Source organism: Epithele typhae (assembly GCF_022376455.1).
Source record: "Epithele typhae strain CBS 203.58 chromosome Unknown BXZ73scaffold_2, whole genome shotgun sequence".
In the NCBI taxonomy this organism is placed as follows: domain Eukaryota; kingdom Fungi; phylum Basidiomycota; class Agaricomycetes; order Polyporales; family Epitheliaceae; genus Epithele; species Epithele typhae.
This window is the reverse complement of record NW_025954193.1, coordinates 408,304-424,396: the sequence shown is the minus strand read 5'-3', so window position 1 is coordinate 424,396 and position 16,093 is coordinate 408,304. Positions and strand designations below refer to the sequence as shown.

General features: G+C 60.7%; 5 protein-coding genes across 5 annotated transcripts; 4 read left to right on the top strand and 1 right to left on the bottom strand.

Moving 5' to 3' along the window:
• Nucleotides 1-2,988: 2,988 nt before the first annotated feature.
• On the top strand, nucleotides 2,989-7,360 carry BXZ73DRAFT_38958 (calcium-translocating P-type ATPase; the record flags this gene model as incomplete). Its single annotated transcript, XM_048018284.1, has 8 exons — nucleotides 2,989-3,768; nucleotides 3,824-3,958; nucleotides 4,015-4,432; nucleotides 4,492-4,725; nucleotides 4,794-5,605; nucleotides 5,659-6,676; nucleotides 6,730-7,087; nucleotides 7,147-7,360. The coding sequence occupies 8 exons, from the start codon at nucleotides 2,989-2,991 to the stop codon at nucleotides 7,358-7,360; spliced, it is 3,969 nt and encodes a 1,322-aa protein (XP_047883054.1).
• A 1,260-nt stretch (nucleotides 7,361-8,620) lies between these two features.
• BXZ73DRAFT_96047 (endo-1,4-B-xylanase A) lies at nucleotides 8,621-10,061 on the top strand (the record flags this gene model as incomplete). The annotated part of the gene is made up of 5 exons (XM_048026969.1): nucleotides 8,621-8,794; nucleotides 8,862-9,083; nucleotides 9,150-9,842; nucleotides 9,902-9,958; nucleotides 10,014-10,061. The coding sequence occupies 5 exons, from the start codon at nucleotides 8,621-8,623 to the stop codon at nucleotides 10,059-10,061; spliced, it is 1,194 nt and encodes a 397-aa protein (XP_047883053.1).
• Nucleotides 10,062-11,702: 1,641 nt separating this feature from the next.
• Nucleotides 11,703-12,697, top strand: BXZ73DRAFT_38931 (NAD-P-binding protein; the record flags this gene model as incomplete). The annotated part of the gene is made up of 4 exons (XM_048018280.1): nucleotides 11,703-11,755; nucleotides 11,875-11,986; nucleotides 12,045-12,612; nucleotides 12,672-12,697. 4 exons carry the CDS (start codon nucleotides 11,703-11,705, stop codon nucleotides 12,695-12,697), a joined length of 759 nt encoding a protein of 252 aa, XP_047883052.1.
• Nucleotides 12,698-13,306: 609 nt separating this feature from the next.
• BXZ73DRAFT_39062 (protein kinase subdomain-containing protein PKL) lies at nucleotides 13,307-14,200 on the top strand (the record flags this gene model as incomplete). Its single annotated transcript, XM_048018307.1, has 1 exon — nucleotides 13,307-14,200. One exon carries the CDS (start codon nucleotides 13,307-13,309, stop codon nucleotides 14,198-14,200), a length of 894 nt encoding a protein of 297 aa, XP_047883051.1.
• A 316-nt stretch (nucleotides 14,201-14,516) lies between these two features.
• Nucleotides 14,517-15,881, bottom strand: BXZ73DRAFT_96045 (NAD-P-binding protein; the record flags this gene model as incomplete). Its single annotated transcript, XM_048026968.1, has 9 exons — nucleotides 14,517-14,542; nucleotides 14,598-14,652; nucleotides 14,708-14,774; nucleotides 14,938-14,959; nucleotides 15,025-15,049; nucleotides 15,110-15,514; nucleotides 15,583-15,682; nucleotides 15,752-15,770; nucleotides 15,833-15,881. The coding sequence occupies 9 exons, from the start codon at nucleotides 15,879-15,881 to the stop codon at nucleotides 14,517-14,519; spliced, it is 768 nt and encodes a 255-aa protein (XP_047883050.1).
• Between the last annotated feature and the right edge of the window lie 212 nt (nucleotides 15,882-16,093).

Below are 16,093 nucleotides of genomic sequence, written 5' to 3'. Positions count from 1 at the left end.
GGCGTTACGGTCAACAGCCGCGCCCCGCCGCACGCAGAGACACATGACACATCCTGGTATGTTCTGGAACGGCAGAGGGCGGTGCGCTGCACAGAATGGTATGAATCGAATCGGATCGTGGTCCCGCTTCCCTGCACAACAGGCGCGTTCCGAGTCGGGTTGAAAATATGCAGAAGGGACCGGTTGGGCGGAAGGCGGTGGGTTGCCCTTACAAGGCCTCGCGACTCATACAGATATGGCGAAGAAGAAGAGGTTTCGCTCCCGCGAGTGTGGAACGCTCATGGTTTGTGGATATCGTGGTACCTGGGGCGTAGTTGGTTCCTTCATCTGGAACGTGGCGAGGGATGTACACGCGCGGCCCGGCCCGATCGGTATATACGTGTTTCGCGCCCTGCAGGCTGCCTAGGATACAAAAACGGTTGCAATCCTAATCCGTCATACCACACCTCCCATAATGGCCCCGAACCTAGTCAGCGCCGTAACGACGGTTCTTCAATGCTGGCCTAGGCGTGCGCCGTGCAGGTTCCGAAACTTCTAGTGGCGCGCGCACGCAGGGCCATGGCGCCCGTGTACGCACGCACACAATCCGCACATCGGCGCGCGGCATTCTGATTTGTGCCCGCGCGCGTGCACTAGTGACTCGTACGCGCCCCTTCCTGCATACTTCCTGCATGGAGATTGCAGGGACCTGCGCCCGCGCCGCGCAGGAGATTCGAGGGCGTTCGGGCATACTTAGTGCCAGGTGCCTAGGGCTGTGCACACAACCTCGCTCCTCCCACCTGTCGGGGCACGCCAAGCGGGAGCGGCGGAGAGAGGGCCTGCGGGCCCTCGCGATCGCGCGTCGCGATCGTCACGCGCGGGGTCGCTCGGCGCGCTCGTGCATCGCGGACCTGATGAAGGAGTTCAGGGCAAGACACCGCCTGTATCCGAATTTCACGGCCGGTGCTATGCGTGGTTGGAAATGGTTTCGGTGGTATGCCGGACCAGCGCGGGTTCTGTGTAGCTTCGAACGACGACGCGGGGAGGGACATTGCGACACAGTGGGTGGCTCGCCCCGTTTGTCAGTGAGTGCAAGGCCGTTGCAACATTTCTCTAAGTTAGTGTCGCCGACTACATACGCTGCGAAAAAAAACCCGAGAATAGGGTGCTGTGACCAACTATGATTACTCGACATCCAAGCCCAGTAGGGTCGCTGCATCAGCCAACGTTTGACCGAGATGGTTCTAAAGCAACTTGAGTGAGCCACGGTCGGCGGTATCGCGGCTACTACACGACAGAAGCGATGCGCCGTGGGCTCCCCCAACACGAGTAGTATTCTGGCCCGCAGCGGGATTCCACGAGTTGGAGATTAACGCTCTCCCCGTCTACATTCAGGCGGAATAGCTTGAACACGGTGGGGCCTCGATTTTGAACGCTATGGCATTTTATGGTTCTCATTACGTGTACGAGAAGCGTCGTTGAAGGTAGGTGGGCCACACACTCGGTGGGCGATGAGATATCCCGATACTGTGGCGCTTCATTCCAACCCATACATCACGGCTGACCTAGGAGAACGCGACCTCACCGAATACAGTGGGCCCATAGTACCGACCAGATTTTTGCACATGGGCTGCGACCAAACCGCAGGCGATGGCGAACCTGGTCATGAGCCGATTCTGGGTATCCAACCTCGTCCTGTGGCGCAAGGTAGCGGATAGAGTCGTGAGATGACAGATTGTCACCTCAGACGCAATCCTAGTACGCCCAAAGGAGCGGGGCAACATGATCGCAAAGACCCACTACACCAGTGAATAGTACTGGGCGATGAGATTTGATCACGCTTCTCGAATGCAAGGATAGAGAAAATCTGCCAGATATTGAAGAAGCTGTAGCCAAAGACTGGTTGACCGGGAAACAATCGGATATGTCTCAACGGTGCGCGAGTAGACAACGAGGTTTGCCGGCTCGTGTACCGTGAGAGCAGGCGTTGGTTGATCTACTTACATCTAGCTAGGACGCGCACCTCCACGAAGGACGACCACCAAAGTTTCGCCGAGAGCTGTGGCGGGCTGCAGGCTGCAGCGGGACGTCGTCGATCGACGAGGGGAGCCCGCCAAGAGCCTGGAGCATCGGAATAGGACGGACGGTGGCCCAAATCGACGAGGCTGACAACACGGAAGGCGGGTAATGCATGGAAAGCGCTCAGCCGGGCGTTCAGGGGCCATTGCGCCGGTCGGTGCATGTATCGGGGCGGCACCGCGCGCAGCGACGGGGGGCTCGGGTAGGGGATGTGCGTCGGAGGGGAGAGCGGGTCGCGGGTCGCAGAGGCCCTCGGGTTCTGATGTGCCCGGAGGAGACGGGACATGGGGGACGGGAGGGGGGAGGCCGTGCCGCCTGGGCATGCTTGGTGGGGCGGGTAAGTGCAAGAAATTGGGCCGCCAAGACGGGCGCCATCTGGGGTTGACTGGACCTAGACGCCGGGGGCTGTGTGTTCCTTCGAGAAGGGAGCTGGTTCGACTACTAATTCGCGAGTCTTTCTTCTGCTCCTCCGCGCATGCATCTCCTCTCCTGCCTTCCCCTCACCTCTCTTCCTCCCGCGCTCCTCTCTTTCCAACGCCGTCTCCTGGCGCCATGAGCAATTCAGACAGTAGGCCCGACATACCGGCCATTGTCACAACCGACCTTTCTTCCACCCCTCACCTCACCGTTACTGCTGGCGACGACGACCGTCACCCCGCCGCCTCGTCCAGCGTGGCCTCCGGCGAGACTCGCTCACCACCGTCCACCTCTCTCCTATCTCCTCTCAACGTCCCTGCCGTCGCCGGGCGCTCCTCCCTCGATGCGCTCTACACCCCAACGCTTGCGCCCGGCTCTCCCTCACCTAGCATCGTGAGTTCCACCGACACCCATGTCCCGCCCTCCCCCACCCTCTCCACGCGGAGCTCCGTGCACTTCGCGCCCCCGACGACGCTCGCGCTCCGCGGCAACCACCCGGACGAGAAGAGCGGCATGGGCTCCCTCCACCTCTTAAGTCCGCACCACGCCTACCACCGCCGCAAGGGCAGCGTCGCCAGCACCGCCGATGGCAGCACCGAGGGCACCGAGCCCGACTCGCACAACATCCACCTCCAGCCGCTCACCCCGCAGCACACCGGCGGCGAGGGCAGCACCATCGCCTCGCCCACGCACACCCACTACGACGGCGCGTCCGTCGCGGGCGACAAGGTCCGCGGCAAGGCCGACCACGGGAAGGGTGCCGAGAACGGCGACGGGGAAGAGCAGGAGGAGGAGGCGCGGCCCGTCCTCGATCTCGCGCAGGACGAGCACATCGACGCGGGCGTGTTCCCCTTCAAGCCGTACAAACTGGCGTCGCTTGTCGACCCGAAGAACCTCGTCCTCCTGAAGGAGATGGGCGGTGCGCGGGGGCTCCTCAAGGGGCTCGGATCGCACGCGACGCGCGGTCTCGGCAAGGAGGCGTTGCGGGTTGCGGAGCCGGACGCGTCTGGCTCACAGGATACGGGGGCCAAGGCGGCGCAGCGTCACGACCGGCAGGACTCCACCGCAAGCGATGTCCCCAAGCTCGTGCTCACCGGCCCAGGCGTTGACCAGTGTGACGGGGTCTCGATCGGCGAAGGCGCATCGGTGCTTGAGTCCGACGATGAGACCGGTCCAACGTACTCTGCCAACCTGGACGAGCGCCGACGAGTCTTCGGCGCGAATGTCCTCCCGACCCGCAAATCCAAATCCCTTTGGGAGCTGATGTGGCTTGCGCTCAAGGACAAAGTCCTGGTATGTATCATGCCTTCGCTGGCGTGGGCGGTGCTCAACATATATGCTTTGACAGGTGTTGCTCTCCATCGCCGCTGTGGTCTCGCTAGCGCTAGGTTTGTTCCAGGACTTCGGTACTCCGAGACCGGACGGCGAACCCCCTGTGGATTGGGTCGAGGGTGTGGCCATCATGGTTGCTATTCTCATCGTCGTATGTGTTCACATGCTTTCACACGTTGGTGCATGGCCTCAACCGCATTTTTATAGGTCATGGTTGGTTCCATCAATGACTGGCAGAAGGAACGGCAGTTCCAAGTTCTTAACGAGAAGAAGGAGGAACGTGGTGTCAAGATTATCCGTGACGGTGTTGAGAAGGTCATCGACATCAAGGAGGTCGTCGTTGGCGATATTGCTCTCGTGGAACCCGGCGAAATTATCCCCTGCGACGGAATCTTCCTCTCTGGTCACAACGTCAAGTGCGACGAGTCCGGTGCCACCGGCGAGTCGGACGCGATCAAGAAAGTCTCGTACGACGACTGCCTGAAAGAGGTGGAAGGATCCGAAGGAGGTGAATTGAAGCACACTGACTGCTTCATGATTTCTGGGAGCAAGGTACTCGAGGGTTACGGCAGTTACGTGGTCATTGCGGTCGGGACCCGTTCCTTCAACGGGCGTATCATGATGGGTGCGTGCTCTGGGCTGCGGTGGCTAATGTGGCAATAGCTGACGTCTTCCATTCCCAAGCTCTCCGCGGCGATACGGACAACACGCCTCTCCAGCTCAAACTGAACAACCTGGCAGAGCTCATTGCCAAGCTGGGCAGCGCCGCTGGTCTCGTCCTCTTCATCTCGCTCATGATCCGCTTCTTCGTCCAACTCGGCACCGGGAATCCCGCGCGCACTCCGAGTCAATGGGGCATTGCGTTCGTCCAGATTCTCATTATCGCAGTCACGTTGATCGTCGTGGCCGTGCCAGAAGGTTCGTGGCCTGACCTGAACCGCGTGTCCTGTGGCGTGCGGCGCGCTGACTGCGCTTCTGTTCTCCAGGCTTGCCGCTTGCGGTGACGCTCGCCCTCGCGTTCGCCACGAAGCGCATGACGAAGGAAAATTTGCTGGTCCGAGTCCTTGGCTCTTGCGAGACGATGGCGAATGCGTCCGTCGTCTGTACGGACAAGACAGGCACCCTTACCCAAAACGTCATGACTGTCGTCGCCGGCTCCATTGGGATCCACTGCAAATTTGTCCGTCACCTCGAGCAGAACCAGGCACGCACCAACGCCGACGAAGAGCCGGGGGTCAAGACCACTGATGCCCAGCGTCACTCGCAAGACTTCTCTATCGACCAGGAGAGCCTGAAGGACACCCTCTCGCCTGCGCTCCAGAAGCTCTTCAACGACGCGGTTGCCATGAATTCCACGGCGTTCGAGGACACCGACCCCGAATCGGGCGAGAAGATCTTCGTGGGAAGCAAGACGGAAACGGCGCTTCTCCAGTTCGCCAAGGAAAACGGATGGGCGGATTACAAGGCGACCCGTGACTCCGCTACCGTTGAACAGATGTTCCCCTTCTCTTCGGATCGCAAGGCTATGGGCGTCGTCGTTCGCATGCCGGATTCCAAGTACCGCGTGTACCTGAAGGGCGCCAGCGAGATCCTCACCCGCCGCTGTACCCGCCACGTTGTCGTCAAGCGCGAGTCCCAGGACACTGAGGTTCAGACCGTTCCGATTGACGATCTCAGCCGCGACAACATCCAACGGACCATCATCTTCTACGCCAACCAGACTCTCCGGACCATCGCCGTCTGCTACCGCGAGTTCGAGCAGTGGCCGCCGCAAGGGGCACACGTGGAGGACGGCGAGGTGAGATTCGGTTTCCGAGTGGACGTTTCGAACCCGCTTACACGTGTTTCCAGGTCGCCTACGACGACGTGTCGTCTGACTTGACGCTCATCGCCATCACCGGTATCGAGGACCCTCTGCGTCCCGGTGTCCGTGAGGCCGTGGCCGATTGCCACAAGGCCGGTGTCACCGTCAAGATGTGCACTGGCGACAACGTTCTCACCGCTCGCTCCATCGCGCTGCAGTGTGGTATATACACCGCGGGCGGCATCATCATGGAGGGTCCCATCTTCCGTCAGCTGGACAAGCAAGATCTTCTAGAGGTCGTGCCCCGCCTCCAGGTCCTCGCACGTTCGTCCCCTGAAGACAAGAAGCTCCTCGTTGACACACTCCGGGAACTCGATGAGATCGTCGGCGTCACCGGCGATGGCACGAACGACGGACCGGCCCTCAAGCACGCCGACGTCGGCTTCTCAATGGGCATAGCTGGCACGGAAGTCGCGAAGGAGGCGTCCGACATCATCCTCATGGACGACAACTTCGCGTCTATAGTTAAAGCCATCATGTGGGGTCGCTGCGTCAACGATGCCGTCCGGAAGTTCCTCCAGTTCCAGATCTCGACGAACATCACCGCTGTGATCATCACCTTCGTGTCTGCTGTCGCGTCCGTCCAGGAGGAGTCCGTTCTCTCGGCGGTGCAGCTGCTCTGGATCAACATCATCATGGACACCTTCGCCGCTCTCGCTCTCGCCACCGACCCCGCCACGCCTGCGCTGCTCGACCGCAAGCCCGACAAGAAGACGGCACCGCTGTTCTCTGTCGACATGTACAAGCAGATCTTCGGCCAGTCGGCGTACCAGACGACCATCACACTCGTCTTCCACTTCTTGGGCAACAAGATCCTCGGTTTCCACCACTCCGACATTTCGTCAGTCCAGAAGAACCAAGACGCGATCGTCCAGACGCTTGCTTTCAACTTCTTCGTGTTCGCCCAGATCTTCAACTCCATTAACTCGAGGCGTCTGGACAACAAGCTCAACATCTTCGCCGGTATCACCAAGAACTATTACTTCATGGGCATTACTCTTCTTGGTGCGCGAGTTTCGTTTCGCTTCTGTTTCCTGCTTTTTGAACCGTTTTTGCAGAAATTGCTGTTCAAATCCTTATTGTTTTCGTCGGTGGAGCCGCTTTCCAGGTCACCCGTATCGGTGGCCGCGAGTGGGGCATCTCCATTGCCCTCGGTTTCGTTTCGATCCCGCTCGGTGCTCTCATCCGCTGCCTGCCCAACGGCCCCATCGAGAGGTTTTTCATCAAGGTGCGGCTCCTGCCAAACCCGGAGGTCATCCCCACTACGCGCAAAGACGCGGAATGGAATTCGGCCATTCAGCTCGTCCGCGACAACCTCTCCACCTTCTCACACGTACGCGGCGGACGCATGCGGTCTTCGTCGTACGTGGGTAAGAGCCGCAATGTGCGCCTCGCGCCCGAGTCTCGCGTTGCTCTGTAAGTGCCTCCCTTATCCCTGTCATCGCGCGTCGTTCCTGACATGGCCTCGATCGCAGCCCCTCAATCATGACCATGGTCCCTTCGCTGATTGCCTCGTCAATCGGCGCTGGATGGGCCCCGCAATCACCTAGCGGCCTGTCGCACCCGGCGAGTTTTGACCCGTCACGGTCGTCGGCGGCCCTCTGGGAAGGAAAGATTCAGATTCATCCAGACACCAAAGCCGATGACCCGGTTATGCATCGGTGGGGGACCGTCGCGAAATCGACTTAGATGCGGAGGCTCGGGGAGCACTCTGTTCGTCAGACTCGGACTTGAGCAGCCATGGACGCGCGCCTCACTTACGATACGACCCACCACGACATACATGTATATCGAGCACCCTTAACGACTTACCCGTATCTCACCGCAGCCCGACGTGTTCTCTTAGATTACATTGGACCCAGGGCCGTTATTTTTTCCCCGGCACTGGCCGTAATGCCCTCCTCATCCCCCTCCCGCAAGCACACATCCCGCCCCCTCACGCTCTTGGTCACCCGCCTGCCACTCACAACGACCTTCGCATGTACACAAACGGTAGATACGCTGCATACGCACTCGCCCCTTTCGCATTCATCGTCAGTCCTTGCATCACCTGAGTTTTGTCGGTCGCTATTCAGTCTCGTTTTCCTCTCGTACATGCCCGTGTCGTATAATGTGCCCGTCCGCCTAGAGCCTCGTGGCACCAAGCTGTAGCCGCGCTACAGGCCCATTCAATGCAAGTGTTTTGAACTGTCTTCGGCGCGCCCGAGCGCGTTCGAACCAGCAACACTCAAGCCAGCGCAACCTTGCATATGCCCCTTCGCTTCTCCCCCGTCCGTGTCGTTTCCGCGCACGCCGGCCGGGAGAACTTCGACGTCCCTGTCGTCGACGGTATGTTCATTCCGCCTCGTCGCCGCCGCTGCAGACGCACACCGTTGATGCATCTCTCCAGGACATGCGTTAAACTTGGCACAAGCGCATACGCCCGAACGCGGTCGCTTTGCGCAGGGGCGTATTTTTGGCGCATTACGCCGAACCACGGCCTGGTGACCGTTCGCGTCGGTACCGCACAACGAGGTCGGGACTGGTCGAGGCATCCGACATTCATCCGCTTGTGTCCGTTGCGTCACGGTCCTTTTCTACGGATCACAAGGACCTAGGTACGCATGCTCTTCAGCGGCCACAACGCTGTTCGACGGCGCGACGCTGACAGCACGATACACTTGCGCTCGACAGAAATCCCCTAGGTCTGCTCGGACTACATACGCCGGCACACGTGTCTCCATCATTCCGTCGAGGATTGCCCGCCGCCTGAGCGCCTGCCTCGGGACCTACGGGATCCCACTACGCCTCGAGGACGCGTGCTCGGGCGTCGCGAAGCCTGCCCGCGGAGCCAGGTGGTGTGGGGAGTGTATAAAACGGACGGGGCCAAGGCTCTTGGCGTTTCGACATTCGGTTAACCATCCCCACCCATCCCTCTCCGTGGCGCTCGCCACAACGACACTCGCGGCCATGAAGCTCACAACGACGTTCGCCACCCTCGCCGCGCTCCTGCCCTTCGCGCTCGGCCAGTCGGCAGAGTGGGGCCAGTGTGGTGGGATCGGCTGGACAGGCCCGACGACCTGCGTCTCCGGCACGGTCTGCACGGTCCTTAACCCCTACTTCTCGCAGTGTCTCCCCGGATCCGTGAGTCCCGCCGCCTGTCGTCTTCCGTCTGTGTGTCGCTGTCGGTGCTCACCTCGACTTTGCCTAGTCGTCGTCCGCGCCCCCAACAACAACCACTAGTAGCTCGAGCCCGACGTCGACCGCGCCCACGTCGACCGCGACGGGCTTGAACAAGCTCGCCCAGGCGGCGGGGAAGAAGTACTTCGGGACCGCGACGGACAACAGCGAGCTGACCAACAAGGCGTACACCGCCATCCTCGACAACAAGTCCGAGTTCGGCCAGCTCACAGCCGCGAACAGCATGAAGTGGGTGCGTGCTTGCCTCCTCTCCGTCCCTGGCCGAGCGAACGAAGCCGGAGGCTGACGGCGCGGACAGGACGCGACGGAGCCGTCGCGGGGCGACTTCACCTTCTCGTCCGGCGACCAGATCGCGAACCTCGCCAAGGCAAACGGGCAGCTCCTCCGCGGGCACAACTGCGTGTGGTACAACCAGCTGCCGAGCTGGGTGTCCAGCGGCGGCTTCTCCGCCGCGCAGCTCACGAGCGTGATCCAGACGCACTGCTCGACGCTGCTCACGCACTACAAGGGCCAGGCGTACGCGTGGGACGTCGTCAACGAGCCCTTCAACGACGACGGCACCTGGCGCTCCGACGTGTTCTACAACACCCTCGGCACGTCCTACGTCCAGATCGCGCTCGAGGCGGCGCGCGCGGCGGACCCGGGCGCGAAGCTGTACATCAACGAGTACAACATCGAGTACACGGGCGCGAAGGCGACCGCGCTCCTCAGCCTCGCCAAGTCGCTGCTCGCCGCGGGCGTGCCGCTCGACGGGATCGGCTTCCAGTGCCACTTCATCGTCGGCCAGGTGCCGACGAGCCTGCAGACGGTCATGCAGCAGTTCACCGCGCTCGGGCTCGAGGTCGCGATCACGGAGCTTGACATCCGGATGACGCTGCCCGCGACGAACGCGCTGCTCGCACAGCAGGAGACGGACTACGAGAACGTCGTGAAGGCGTGCATGAACGTCAAGGGGTGCGTCGGCATCACCGTCTGGGACTTCACGGACGAGGTGAGCGCGCGGGCGGCGGTGGGAGTGGTCGCTTGAGATGCTGACGCGCCGTGGTGCAGTACTCGTGGGTGCCGGGCACGTTCTCCGGTCAGGGCGAGGCGTGCCCTTGGAACCAGGTATGAGTGCTTTAGGTCTTATTTGTGGACCACGCTGACGCCAGTGGTCCTGCAGAACCTGCAGAAGAAGCCTGCGTACAGCGGTATCACGGCGGCGCTCTGAAGTCTCCTGTGGGCATTTGTCTTCGTGGAAAGCAGGGTCAAAAGATAATATGTATCGAACGCCATACCACGTCATGTATTTATTGCCGCTCTTCCGCCATCCGCTTACAGATTGCGACGATTGCGACGCCACGATTCGAAGGCGGAGTTCAGCGAAGCCGCGTCTGCGTCGAAGGTTTGATGGTTCTCGTCATTTAAATGACGTCACATCCATCTGTTACTGTGCTTGGATTCGAGCGTGTGATACCCGCATGCGCGTGCACTCCGGGGATCATCCAATGCGTCTCGCACCATGCCCAGCGAGAAGTTCGAGTTCATGCCTATGGGTATATAGTCATGCATGAGACGGCATGCAGAGGCAAACGCTCATGGCAGCCGATGTCGATGAGCACCAATAAACCGTCTCAATACTCCCGGGAACCACCCCGAATGCCCCTGAGCCTTTCCCGTACATCTTGGACACGTCTCCGGCGAGGACCTTGGGGACCTCCAACGCGGCAAAGTGCCCGCCCTTGTCGTGCACGCCGACGTACACCGTCTTCCCCGTCGACGCCGCCCAGCTGCAAAACCGATGAATGGACTTATAGCACTCCCAGCGGCCCGCGCTGGTGCGGAGCCTATGCGGACGTCACTCGCGATTTCGGGAGGCGGAAGAGCTCGCCGGGGAAGTACGACACCGGATCTGCGCCGGTGGGATCATGGATTTGGCACCGCCGACGGTGCCTCCCTCCGACATCTCAGAGTATTTCCATATTAGAGATCCATCGGAGGACTGGAAGGCGCGCACACACACTATCCAGCAGGCGCCGGGGAAGGTCGGATTCAAAACCACCCAATGCCTCGTACAGTGCGGTTCGAATGTACAAGGGACGGGGCACGAGCGCCTGGCCGAACAGGTGCTTTCTAGCGCGCTAAAGGCTGTCGATCTTGCACGTACGTACTCTGCAGTGCGCACGGCCCGTGTGCCCCCTCAGGATCGCAGGGAACGCTGACGCGCAGGTTTGCTGCATGGATGGGGGACAGTCAAGGCCGCGAAGGACGGTCTATCCGTCGGACAATGTCTAATCATGGGGGAAGAGAAAAGACAAGCGCCCGGGGGGCCGCGCCGCTGAGCCGCCACACCAGGGCAATCCAGAGAGCCCCTCAACGTACAAAAGGGAGTAGAGGGTGGGCCAGAAACGTTGGCAGGAGTGCGATTAAGTGGGAGAGTCTCCCCGGAGAGAGGAAACCGATCAGGTTCACGCGCGAGAACTCCCACATCATTTACACTCCGCTTTAGGAGCAGTGCTAGTAGCGCCCGTCCCTCCCTCTGCGGCGTACGCTGAACTCCACGGATCCCTTGCACGCGCAGGTCGAGCATGCCCCCGTCCTCGAGCGCCGTCTCATTTCCGGTCCATGCCTGCTCTTAAGTTGCAAGGGGGTCGCCGGCGCGTTCGACAGCTTGATTGGCTCCCCCCTGAGGCGCTGGCGGTCAGCGCGTCGTCAGCATTGGGAGAGGATTTGTCATCTGCGGATTACGATGCACGGCGCAGACACGGCCTGCACGACGTATATGAAGTCAGCCAGCATTCCGTCTTCTCCACCACCACTGCTCATCGCCCTCTTCACCCTCCACATCTTCAACCTCGCCACTTTGCTCACCATGTCAGCGCGCCCCATGATTGTTGTTGCGGGTGTCGGCGGCGGTCGCGGTTCGTGTCTATGACGCAATAATGCACGCCGAGAAATGCTGACTTCAGTGCTTTCGCGTCCAGGCACCGGAGGTTCCACTGCGTGAGTCTGCACGCACTGAGCAAGGGCGCACATACTCACAGTTGCGTGCGCAGCCGTCTCTTTGCCAAGTCGGGCTACCGCGTCGCGCTCGTTGCGCGCACCGCAGACTCGCTCAAGAAGGTCGCCGACGAGATCAACGCGTCTGGCGGTGAGGTGCGTGCTGACCCCCTCGCCCACCGCCCCCCTCTGACGTCACCCGTCCGCCCCTCAGGCCGCGCCCTTCCCGGTCCCCGACTACTCGTACAAGGCCGTCACCGGCGTGTTCGACAGCATCCTCTCCCACAAGTGGCCCTCCCCGGGCGCGTCCGAGCTCCGCGTCGCCCTCTGGAACGCGAGCGCGGGCACGTTCAAGAACTTCCTCGACGTCACGGAGGAGGACATCCAGAACTCGGTGAACCTGAACGTCGTCGCGTCCTTCGCGTTCTCGCGCCGCGCCATCCTGGCGTTCAAGGAGAACGCAGTTAACGCCAACGGCGCGCGGGGGACGCTGCTGTTCACAGGCGCGACGGCGGGGATCCGCGGGAACACGTGGACGAGCGCGTTCGCGGCGGGCAAGTTCGGGCTGCGGGCGTTGAGCCACAGCCTGGCGAAGGAGTTCGGGAAGGAGAACATCCACGTCGCGCACGCCATCATTGATGGCGCGATCCAGACCGACCGCGCAGCGCCAGTTGAGGACGGCAAGGTCGAGGGGGACGTGCGGCTGAACCCGGACTCGATCGCGCATACGTACAAGTACCTCGCCGAGCAGGACCGCTCCGTGTGGACTTGGGAGCTTGACTGTAAGTCGCTTTATTCCCGCATCCCACACAGCAAGTCGTTAACAGCGAGTGCCCCCCAGTGCGCCCTGCCCATGAAAAGTGGTGAAGGCCATCATATTGACTGTTGTTCTCTCGCTGTACGATGTTGTACGATGTTGCAGGATGCAAGTAATTCCGGAATTCACTATCATTACACTCGCGCTCGAACAGTATTGTTACCAGTCCCTAATCGCGTTCACCACGTGGTGAGCGGGTTCCATCAGCACTGAGCACACCCTCTCACTCACTCAAGAAAACCACAATCGCTCGCATGGATGGGAGTCTCCTTCCCGAATTCCCGCCAGGCTGTGGCTCAATGCCCGCAGCCCGAACTCGCCGCGCTCGTTCACATATTCCCGCGAACTTGTCGCCACCGTCGCGCTTGTGAACAGCATCGTCCCGCGCGCGCCGTTGGCTTCCAGCGCGTTCTCTTTAAGCGCCAGGGCGCCGCCGCTGCGCGAGAACGCGAACGACGCGACGACGTCCAGGTTCACCGAGTTGTGGATGCCTTCCTCCGTCACTTGCAGGAAGGTCTTGAACGCGCCGGCGCTCGCGCGAGGTCGGAGTTTACCGGGAAACGATGTGACTGTAACAAGCACCTGGTTGCCTCCAGACGCCACACTGCGTGTCCGTTCTCAACCTCCGCAGATTGACCCTGACCAAACACTTCTCGTCAATGGCGCTTTCCCCGGGGCATGTTGCGCTCCGCACCATCTTATACGTTATTCCTAGGAGCATCAGGGCTTATCTGTACTCACGGATTGCCTCCTACTATGCTCGCGGGTGGCGTCCCAACGGGATCACTTCTCCCACCATCTCCTTTCTCCCGTTCAAACTCGTGTTGAAAAGGATAGAAGGAGACAACAGCAACGAAATCGCAGCCTTGCGCCTCGCGAGCAGGCTCCAGGGCATCAACACGCCGACCCTTCTGGACCACGCCTGGAGCACGACCTCCACCTATATCCTCATGAACCACATCGACGGTCAAGACTGCGGGGCCGTATGGGACGATCTCACCCCGCCAGACATGGCACGCATCTCTGCCGAGCTGCGACAGCAGCTCGAAAGCATGCATCGTCAGACCGCGGGCGGCTGCGACCGCATCTGCAACGTCGCCGGTGCGCCCATCAAGGACCCCCGCGTCTCCTGGCTCGAAGACGACCCTCGTCTGTTCGCAACCCCCCTCGAATTCTACGAGCAAGTTTGGCTCGGGCTAGACAAGCCCCAGCTAGCCTCCACCCTCCGTCCCCTCATCCGGCCCGTCATGGAACGTCCGGACGTCCCCATCGTCTTCTACCAAGAGGACCTGCAGCCCAAAAACGTGCTTCTACCGGGAGGGCTGGCGGGCTGGCGTTCGGGGACCGCGGCGGTGTGCATCCTCGATTGGGAGTTTGCAGCGTGGGCGCCGCGTCCGTGGGAGGCACTGAAGGCGACGTGGTTGGTCATGGATCGTGAGGGACCCGACGCGGATCCGTGGTTTGAGATGATGGAGCATGTCTTCCCGGAGTGCATAGACGAAATGGAGGCGGATTGGCTGTGGAGGTGCAAGTCAGGAATAACGCTTGTGTAGAGAAAATGACTGTAGGGCTCGGAAGTTTCGCAATCTAGAGTTATGTTCTGCGACCCCCAGCCTACCGCAGAGTTCTCAAGCTGCCGCACTCGTTTGCCGAGTTGCGAGATATGTTGCGTCTGTTCGTGGTCCCAGCATCCTATATCCTTGACTTCACAGAACGCCACTTCAATGTGCGTGCACGCGCGTGCGAGAATCGTACAAATAGCGATGAGCTCATACGTATGACTCCGAGATTGCAAGATGCAGGTAATTCCAGAATTCACTACCATTACACTCGCGCCCAAACAGTATTGCTACCGGTCCCTAATCGCGTTCACCACTTCTCGTGAGCGGGACGCACTGAGAGGAAAACTGATGAGTATGCGTTGTCTGCATGGATGAAAGCAAGACTGACAGTCAATCTCCCAAGACCAGCTGGAGCGATCCTGCTCGACGAGGTGCTTGTACGTCTAAGTGCGTCGTTGAGCGCGGAAAGTCATCGACGAAACAGCCACTTTTGCGTACCTTTGCGATCGCGTCGGGGTTGAGACGAACGTTCGCTTCCTCCTGGCCCTCCTCGAGGGGCTTGGACCTATCGGTGCTGATTGTTAAAGTAGAGCGCCTCGTACTTCGGGCTTCTCCGGTCGGACTCTGAACCTTATCTACAGACTCGTCCACCGACTCGTTCCTGTAGCTGTAGACACTTCTACCACCATGTATTCTACCCACTTCTTTCATTAATTCTCTCTCTCGACCCGTGACGCTCGCGCTTCAACACTGATTCCTGCCCGAAGCAGTCAGAACCGGACCACTTTCATAACCTTCTGGCACAGTCAACTCACCTCCGTCGATGATCGCGTGCGCGACCTGTCCGCGCGGAGTTCCATCAGCACACCCTCCCGCTCGAGAAAAGCCGCACTCGCTTACGTGGATGTTCTCCTTCCCGAACTCCTTCGCGAGACTGTGGCTCAACGCCCGCAGCCCGAACTTGCCCGCCGCGAACGCGCTCGTCCACGTGTTCCCGCGAATCGCCGCCGTCGCGCCCGTGAACAGCAGCGTCCCGCGCGCCCCGTTCGCGTCCAACGTGTTCTCCTTGAACGCGAGCACGGCGCGGCGCGAGAACGCGAAGGACGCGACGACGTTCAGGTTCACCGAGTTCTGGATGTCCTCCTCCGTCACGTCGAGGAAGTTCTTGAACGCGCCCGCGCTCGCGTTCCAGAGCGCGACGCGGAGCTCAGTCGCGCCCGGGGAGGGCCACGTGTGGGAGAGAATGCTGTCGAAGACGACGAGCACGCCTTTGTACGAGTACTCGGGGATCGGGAACGCGGCCGCCTGCGGAGCCCGCGCAGGGGTGCGTCAGTGGACGACGTCGGCGGAGTCCCAGGGTGTGGAGTACGCACCTCGCCGCCTGCTTGGTTGATCTCGGCCGCGAGTGCGTTGAGCGAGTCGGCGCCGCGGGCGATGAGCGCGACGCGGTAGCCCTCCTTCGCGAAGAGGCGACTGTTGTCGGTGGCGGGTCCGTGGTCAGCATCGTCGCGTGCGCTGGGAAACATGAGAGTGGGGTCTCACGCGGTCGATCCACCAGTGCCTGGATATTGCACGGAAATGTCAGCCTTGGCTCGCTCCTGCAAGGGAACCGAAGAAACTTACCTTTTCCAGCACCAACACCAGCGACAACAATCAGAGGGCGTGCAGACATGTTTGCAAAGAGGATACAGAGGAGGTGAGAGCGATTACAGGACGACCTGAGTGTGGATCTATGTTTGTGTTATCCCCTCCCCCTTATAAGCATATGTGTGCTCCCACAAGGAAACTTCGCAATTGGATATCCTGTGAGATGACGTGCTGGTCAGAGTCTATGGGTGGCTCGTCTGACACATCTTCCCTCAACGTGCTGACCAAGCCCGGGTG